The 8,937-nt window shown below is 46.0% G+C and overlaps 1 protein-coding gene across 2 annotated transcripts; it reads left to right on the forward strand.

Moving 5' to 3' along the window:
* Positions 1–1,097: 1,097 nt before the first annotated feature.
* Positions 1,098–8,255, forward strand: CBLN4 (cerebellin 4 precursor). 2 transcript variants are annotated; one of them, XM_030010701.2, is made up of 4 exons: positions 1,098–2,266; positions 3,963–4,079; positions 6,929–7,064; positions 7,155–8,255. In XM_030010701.2, exons 1-4 carry the CDS (start codon positions 1,991–1,993, stop codon positions 7,361–7,363), a joined length of 738 nt encoding a protein of 245 aa, XP_029866561.1. In that variant the 5' UTR covers positions 1,098–1,990; the 3' UTR covers positions 7,364–8,255. The 2 variants fall into 2 exon arrangements, with proteins under 2 accessions (XP_029866561.1, XP_029866562.1); XM_030010702.2 differs by having other exon boundaries at positions 6,929–8,255.
* Positions 8,256–8,937: the final 682 nt, after the last annotated feature.

Here is an 8,937-nt window from a genome sequence, read left to right on the forward strand (position 1 = left end):
CCACATCAACTGAAAAACAGTCCCAGCTCACATTTGCTTGCAGAAAGCCTCGGTGTTCAGTAGAGAGTGGCTTTCGGTGCTTTTTATTCCTCCTCTTAGTTTCCTGTTGCTTCTTTAATTTCTTTTGTCTGTTAGTGTCCAGATTTATGGTCAGCATTTGTTAGCGCACGGAGCTGAGGTGCTGTGTGAGCTGTCTGTATCCCAAGCCTCTTCCTCTACAGAATGGGAGGCAGCAAGTTGTGCTGCCATTCAGAGCCCCAAACCAGATCAGCACCTTTCCCAGCTGGGTGTGGAAGGTAGAAAAGCTGCACGCAGATAGAGATGCCTCTGGGCAAGAAGTGAATGAAGGCTGCTGGTGGTTAATGGTTGACATGGGACATAGCTGTTGCAAAACTGTTACAGGCACAAAAAATTTGTTGTATTGAAAGGTATCTGTCTAAAAATCATATGCTCAGTTTCTTACAAACTATTGGCACTTTGTTGTTGGTTTGGATGGAAATCTGTTTAGCCAGTTGTGCTTCCGGGAGCGCTGCGTCACTTCTGCCAGTCCCTGAAGAGGGTTTAGGTTTCACCATGAGACTCTTTCCAATGGGATCAGGTGATGCAGGAAAGACCTTCTCTGGAAGCCATCAGCATCACCAAACCGGTCACGGTGTTAATAATCTTGAAATACGTGGGAGTACTAAGCTAAGGTACCCGCTCAGTCTTCCAATCCTTTCGCCACACATCAAAAAAGGAAACTAATACTAGACGGAGGTGTCTAATCAAAACATTACCAGAAGCTGCCGTTTGGCAGCACCGTGAGGTGGTACCGGGCAACATTAATCCTCAAAGAGCAGTCAGTAAAGTCCTATCAGTGATCTAAGCGTCTGAGTGACTGGCTTTGAGGAGGGCTGCTTCCCTCCTGGCTGCGTAACGGGGAATCAACGGCAGCGTGCGGAGGGTCGGGGGGTCATGCCCAAATGGAAGCTGCAAATACCTGCCCAGCAGGTCTGTGCCTTGGGAGACTCCCCCGGGTTTAGAGGCTGCCTTTCAACCAGGCTGCAGTTCTTTCCCCCTTCTCCTTTTCAAAACAGGGGACGTTGCAATGTTTTGTCGCTTTCCCTTTGGCTTCGTAGCTGCTTACAAAGTTGCCTGGGAAGCCAAGCGTGCGTGCCTGCGTAGGGGGCAATTCCGAGAGGAGGGTCTCCAGCAATGAAGCATCGTGTCTGCCCAGCCAGGTGAGAGCTGGGCAGGTTTGTTATGACATCGCCCTTTAGTGGGGGTTGTGGCAGAGAGGAGGGGGGAGAGAGAGAGAGAGAGAGACAAGTGGAGGCTGCAGCACCCCGGCAGTGATATCAGACACGGGATCTGGCAGCTTTGGGGTAAGCTACCACCTCTGCGCTCCGCCGCTCAGCGCATCCTGGATCTCCAGCTCGAAGGGGAGAGGGACCCAGCAGCGGCGATCACGGCAACGTCAAATGGTTTTATTTCTTCGTGACCTCTCTCTTCTCCTCTCTCTCATCAATAATTCACCTGAGAGCTTTTCCCCCCCCCCGCTCCTTCTCACTCTCTTTTTTGCTGCGGAGAGAGGGGAGAAAAAGGGGCACCGGGAAGTGTTTATTTTGTTCGGCAGCTTTTTGCGGCGCGTTTTAAAGAGCTCGCGGAAGGACCCGGGGAAAGAAAGCAAGAAAAAATAAAAAGGCGCAAAGTGGTGGCGGGGCGGGAGGAGGAGGAGGAGAAGAGAAGAAGGAGAGGAAAAAAAGAGACGGCGGGAAGAAGCCGGAGGAAAGAAGACTTTCGGCGCGGCGTCGCCGGGAGGTGCGGGTGCGCCCGTGCGGCTGTGCGTGTCGGCGCGGGTGCGTGTGCGCGGGTGCGGGCGTGTGCGCGGGTGTGCGCGGGGGGGGGGGGGGCAGCGGCTGCCGCTGCTGCCGGCGGTGCCCGCTGGTGCGCGGCGCGGTGGCCGGAGCGGGGCGCGGAGCGGCGGCGCGGGCGGCCGCGGGTGCCGACCATGGGCTGGCGGCTGCTGCCCGCCGTCCTGCTGGCCCTGGCGCTGGGCGGCCCCGCGGCGCGGGCGCAGAACGATACGGAACCCATCGTCCTGGAGGGCAAGTGCCTGGTGGTCTGCGACTCCAACCCGGCCACCGACGCCAAGGGTTCGTCTTCCTCTCCGCTGGGCATCTCCGTGCGGGCGGCCAACTCCAAGGTCGCCTTCTCGGCCGTGAGGAGCACCAACCACGAGCCCTCCGAGATGAGCAACAAGACGCGCATCATCTACTTCGACCAGGTAAAGCGGCTGGGCCGGGGGGGTGGGCTGGGGGGGGGGGGAATCGCCGCGGGACCGGGGTACCCTTGGCCCCCCCCCCCCCGCCCACGCCGGGACTCGGCCGGGCGCGATCAACAGGTGCCGCCGCCTCCCGCTCTCCCGGCGGTCCCCCCCCCCGCGCATTTCCTTAATTCCGGCAAAAAGTCGGGGGGCGGCTGCCTGCGGGGAGCCCCCGCACCCCCAAAACTGGAGAAACGGAGGGGCCGGCCGGGTAGCGGCTGGACCCTCGGGGGGAGCCGGGGCCGGCCTCCCCCCGCGGAGAGCATCTCACTCCCCGCAGGAGTTTTCCCACTTGCCCCCCCCCCCGGGGGAACGGGGCCGGCGGCGTGGGGAGGTGGGGAGCGGTGCGGAGCCGCGGGGGTCCTACGCTGCCGGCCCCTCCGCGCAGCTCCGCGGGCCCCGCAAGTCTCCGGCTCCGCGGGGGATGGGTCCGAGTAAGTCACGGGGGCGAAGCGGGAGCCCCAGCCCGGCGACGCCGGGCCCCGGGGCTGGGCGGGCATCCGAGAGGCGAGCCGCGCTGGGCTGCGGGCGAGGACGCGGCCCCGGTAGGCTTGGGGGTTAAGGTTTTCGCAAGTGCAAGCAGCCTACGTAGATTTGTAGACGGGTCGCGCAGCCTTTGAGCGGGGAGAGAAGAACGAATGCCGAGGAAAAAGAATTTAACTTTTCCGTAACAGTCACAGGCTCATAGTACAGCCCCTCTCGGCTCAGCCACTAGCGCTAACGTACAGATGCCAGCAGCACACATGTCGTATACCAGCTCCTGTGCTAGGGCAAGTCCGAAGTAATTGAGACGGACGGTTATTTTGCTGCTTATATCGTATCATAATGACCAGTAAGTTGTCGTGACAGCTGAAGCCAGATATGTCACGTAGCTTCGTGATAGTAGGCTAAATCACCCTAAGTTCGCGGAGGTTACTTGTGGCTTTCTAGGGCTGTGTCTGGCATAAATGAGCCTGAAAGTATCGATTAAAAATAAAGCATAACTAAGTGGCAAGAAAGAAAAACGTGGTCATTAAAGAAGATATTTAGCATATGGACGATGCACTCATTTAATACGTTCCCCTCTGCTACTTGTCTCTGTTTAATCAAACCCAAATTATTATTAGTGCTTACAAAAACAAATAAAGCAGCAACGGCTCACAGCCAGTTTTTGCTGAGATACGCCAGGTATGTCAGTAACTCAGTCTGACTATAAACTGGTGAATGAATTACATCATTCATGTACATCCTTCCTCACAGCTTGATACATCCAGGAAAACGGTGTTGACTTGACCGTTGCTTTTTAGCCAAAACCAGTACGCTACTCCCCGAATTAGCGTTTTGATGTCATTTTGGGGGAATGATGAACAAAAATGCCTTTTCTTAATCTCCTCCAAACATGTATAGAAGAAAGGTCTTGAAGGTATGATATAGTAGCAAAGTAAGAACTCTTCTCCACCCTAGTTTTATATTTATATTAAAGTTGTACTATAAATATAACTAAATATCCATTTTTATGACTAATATTCCAACTTAATTGAGAGAACAATGAATAAAACAGCATAGATGTAGACGAAAAGATTTCCATGGGTGAATGGTTTCTAAAGTTAATAGTCTGTATTTTTTATTTAGCACTGAACACCTGTACTAATTCCCATGTTATATTTTTTGTTTGTAGATCCTAGTAAATGTGGGCAATTTTTTCACGTTGGAGTCTGTCTTTGTAGCACCAAGAAAAGGAATTTACAGTTTCAGTTTTCACGTAATTAAAGTCTATCAGAGTCAAACAATTCAGGTACGTTGATCAAGTGTGATTATAAAATCTTTTACTTAAATTGTTTATTTAGAATAGGAACTTGACTGAACACAAGAGTGTTTAACACACTTTGAAGGAAAAATAGCTTAGTTTAAAGCAACCTGTGGTGTAGAGTTCCTAGCAGTAGAGTGAATACATTTAAACTGAACAGCTGTAATAAAGCAGGATCCTCACCTCAGATACTTTGCGGTAGCTTCCCTTCTATACCATAGGAACTGAACAGCTGGGGTGATATAAAGCATTAAGTAGAATGAATCATCCAAGAATAAAACAGAGCTCTAAATTTCACTTAATTGTATAAATACCATTGAAGAGTCATATTTTGCTACAGATTAAACTCACTGTCTTGAACACAGGAATTCTGGGGATATGTATCAGATTTGATGATTTTTGTAACATTTTGTGACCTGGCTGACAGCTCATGATGCCAGGTATCTAACACCAGTCTGCTGTGGACCAAGGTTAGTTAAGGTGGTCTGCTTGTTCTATACTACACCGAAATGTTAGACCTCTACAGGGACGTCTTCTAGGGAACCTTTGTAGCAGTTTAAACTTTTTTTTTTCCCACCATATAATACATAAAAGAAGTGTCATATATTAAAAAAAAAAAAGGAGCAATTTGCACTTTCTTCTGTAGCTTAATAGCAGCTGAACCACCTAATTAAACACAAGTATGTATTATCTTAGAGGAAAAGCCTCTAAGTTCCTGAACATCCCCTTGCTGAGCCAACAGTAAATTCCTTAAAGTACATTCCTTAATCTTCATGCCAGGTCATGCAATTTCTGTGGCATACATACCAGCTTTCTAGATCTGGAATAACATCTGTGGCTTCCCTCGTTTCCACCCTTGAGACCGCTAGATTCATAGAAGTATCTGGTGCTTTTCCCCTGATCTGTCTTGCTCCTGAATATGGTTTTCAGTGTACAAGGCTGAGACGAGACGGATTTCTGCAGGACTGATCAGCCATTTCTTTTGTGGCAGCTCTGGCTCTGGGTTGCCGGTAAAGCTCCTCAGAAAAGGGTAAATGGTAGAGATGGCAGAGAAAGCTGGTGCGAGACACATTCACATCCCTGGTGAAATTCACCTTCAGTTTGCAACAGGAAATCATGGTTCCATTCAGGTCAATGACAAAAGTCTTAGATGAAATACTGACCTCATGAAATTCTCTATAATGAGCTTATAAGCTATTTAATATGCTCAAATTTTGTTCCTTTCACTCTCTTAAAAGCTGAAGGTCAAAAAGGCCTAGAATAACTGTGTCAGCCAGCTTCATTAAGTTTAAAATACATATTGCCAAGAAAGATATCAAGACTTGCATTCTGGAAGCCCAGTGCAGACTTTGGAGTTTCACATACCAGGTACTCAAACCTGGGAGTGTGGAGCTCGTAACAAGGAATGTTACAACAAGTGACATGGCCTGAAATCTTTCAGAGATCAAGAGTTTCTAAAGGGATGGATGGGTTTGGTTGGCTCCATTTTGTCAGAGTTAACATGAGACCATCATCTGCAGCAAACCTGTGACGTGTCTTCTCCTGTGATTAAAATAGCTGTAAGATGATCTGCAGGGGAACCTGACCGAGAGAAATGGTACAGAAGGAATGAGATAAACCAAAACCAAGCAATGAGTAAACTCCTGATGCCCTTTTTTTTTTTTGCATGTGTAATAACTAGGGGGGAGGACCAAAAGCCATTGCAGTGGAGCAAACCAGCTTGAGTCTCAGCCACCTGCAGACTTAAACACCACTAAATCACCTGAAGGCTTCCTACATAAGTGATATTACTATGCCCCTGGAACATCTGTTAGTGCCATTAAATATCATTAAGCTGAAATTGGTTCCCTGGGGACATCTGATTAAGTGGATTTCCCAGATAGGCGAATCCCAAATCAGGGCCAGATTCTGCTGCCCTGACTTATGCTGAGCACTAATTTATTCTGTGGCGACTCCCATTAAAATTAATGGGAGTATATGCAAGGCCAGCATACTCGATATGAATAAGCATTTCATAATTCACCCCTCTGTGACTGCATTATAGCCGCTTAAAAAGAAAAAGCAGAAGAAAGCTAATAGTTTGCCATTGGGGAAATGAAAAATGCCTGGATCTGTCCATTCCCCCAGCCCCTGCCTATCTTTATTTACAGAGTGTCTGTGTGATGTTGCTTTCAGAGCAGAGGCTGTGCTGACTTTCAGAAGTGTTTTGTAGAAAAACGGATTCAGTACCAAAACACAGTGCAGTCGTTCATAAAGATAAAGGTCTGTTCTAGACTTTAAAACGAAGCCACCCTCAGTAATGGAAGGGACATCTATTTTGCTCTCAATGAAGCGTACGCTCCCAGCCTACTGCGGTGCCTTTGACATCTCATTAGGTGCCCATATCGCATCTCTGGGTGCGTAAGTTTTTTGAAAATGTCTTCTTTCTTTGCTTATGCACGTCTAAATAACCCCTGAGGTAGGCAAAGTGAAACAAATTGAGGTAATAGCTCATAGTTCCGTATCACCACAGAGTTACAACACTTAATGTGCCCAAGCAACAGATGAAGGCAATGTCATGTTACCTTTCACGCTGACTGAGCCCGGGCGGACCGTGGCAGTCAGGGGACGGTGTCCCACCGACTTCCCTCGGGTGCAGGTCAAGCCCACGAAACATGAATGTGCTTGTACGCTCCAAATAAACGTAAGTATTAGCTTAAAACAATCAATCAAAAACCAACCCCAAACCCAACGAAGATTGGAACCTTAGCAGACCTCTTACACTGCAGTTAATAGTCAGTGATAGTTCTTGATGTTTTTCTGTTAATTAGAGCTTTTCAGTGGTTTTTCTCTTGTAGGTTAATTTGATGCTAAATGGAAAGCCAGTCATTTCTGCTTTTGCCGGGGACAAGGATGTCACACGTGAAGCTGCCACTAATGGAGTCCTGCTCTACCTAGACAAGGAGGATAAGGTTTACCTGAAATTGGAGAAAGGTAATCTGGTCGGTGGATGGCAGTATTCTACGTTTTCTGGCTTTCTGGTCTTTCCCCTGTAAAGTCAATTTTCCTGTGACATTCATCCAGGTGTGGACTCATCATTGCCTCTGTTACATGAAGATCATTTTATCATCATGGGATTGATGTTTCTTTATTGGTTTTTCATGGGTGAATATGGATTCTCTTTATGGATTTTGGCCCCATCTGAACTACTCAGAAGTTTCACAGAATTTTGTGTGTTTAAATACAATATATTTGGATTGAGACTAAAGCAGACAATAAATATCTATGCTTAATGTTACAGTCTAAAGCTGCCTGCAAGATTTATTCAGAGTTCATTTACTGGACTTACTGGATTCATGGGAGAAGTGGATTTTCTTTAATTATGAAAAGACTGGCAACCAGGTCTATAATTTAGGAGAGTTTGAGTTCAGACTTCAATCAAGAGTTAGTGTGTTGCTGCCAAAGAACCGTATATTGATATATTGGTCATACATGTTTTTGTCACTGGGACTTAACTGACATGATCTATTCCATTGTCTTGAGAAAGGTAATTATTATTGATAAGTGGTTGACTTCAATTCTCCTCTGCGTGTAGTGTGTTGGATGATTCACCCATATATTTATGCTCTGTCACCGGTCACAATCAAGTCTAGCTTACATAAAGCTAAGAGGTTATGCTTGTATTTTAGTTGGGTATGTAAAGTATTCCTCTTTTCCATGTGCTGTTTTCTAAAAAGAAGAGCAGATTATAACCATTAAGAAAAATATTCTTACCAGGGTTAAAGGTGATCATTCAGGCACAACTTTGCAAAACAGCTTTGCCCTGCAGGAAATCTCACACTTGTTCTTCAGTTTTAATTAACATGATTGATAATAACTGCTTTATTAAAAACCTAAGGGATTCCTTCCTTAGACACAACCACTTTATTAGCTGGAGATGAGATCCCCTTGTTTGTAATTATGTCTATTTTTCAAACCTTCTGTTGTGTTAAAGGTATCATCTGGTTTTGCCTTAACTCCACAACTGTATATAATTTTAGATCCTATGTTTAACAAATATTAAATCCAAATAGCCGGTACCTAACTTGGTGCAATATCTTTTCGGCTTTTTGTACAGGTCATATGAATTCATAAACTTATTTATTATATCATTGTTACATAATAAAGATTAATATATGTTAGCTGAATTTTTGACCTTTGGATTTTGGAAGTTACTTCATGCTATTTTTTTATTGGATATGATTATTATATGCAAAGTGTAAGCTTTTGGGATTCACAGAAACCGTCCTGGGAGGCAGGCAAACTGTCACAATTTAGTCTGGCAGAATCCTAGAGGTAATCAGAATGATCTAGAAATGACCTATGCATTTTATTAAAAAAAAAAAAAATTAGGCAAAAATCCTGGCTTCACTGAAGTTAGTGTTAAGAATCACATTGATTCCAAAGGATTTTGGATGAGACCTGTCTGTGCTTTAGGTTTTGCCATCAGCATCGAACTCCAGTGCCATCAAATTAAATATCAATTAAAAATGATTTTCACATGAACTGCTAATGAAACCTTCATCCCTCGTGCCCAAAACAGACACTGAATTTGATGGATATTTGTGCCTTGCATATCATGAAGGGTATGGTTCTAAATTAAAAAATACCATATTCTTGAGAATGTTTCTGGATGGAAGCATATCCAGCAATCTGAGACCTTCCCTAAAAGCCAGTTTAGGCTTGGATTTGCTGTTTTAGGTAATCTGTTTCCAATTTCTTCACTTGTTAACCAAGTGCAGTGTATCATATTGCTCTAACTGCTGTAAATGGATATTTCACTGATTTACAGTCTCATGCATGGTTGGTTGGTGCTCCTGATAAAAAT

Source organism: Aquila chrysaetos, chromosome 3 (assembly GCF_900496995.4).
Source record: "Aquila chrysaetos chrysaetos chromosome 3, bAquChr1.4, whole genome shotgun sequence".
Classification (NCBI taxonomy): Eukaryota; Metazoa; Chordata; class Aves; order Accipitriformes; family Accipitridae; genus Aquila; species Aquila chrysaetos.

Excerpts from the sequence above, each read along its gene's own strand:
- CBLN4 (XM_030010701.2), top strand. The coding sequence starts at position 1,991 with ATGGGCTGGCGGCTGCTGCCCGCCGTCCTGCTGGCCCTGGCGCTGGGC. Across the intron at positions 2,267-3,962 it reads GCATCATCTACTTCGACCAG|ATCCTAGTAAATGTGGGCAA; the intron begins GTAAAGCGGCTG and ends TTTTGTTTGTAG. Across the intron at positions 7,065-7,154 it reads TTACCTGAAATTGGAGAAAG|GTGTGGACTCATCATTGCCT; the intron begins GTAATCTGGTCG and ends ACATTCATCCAG.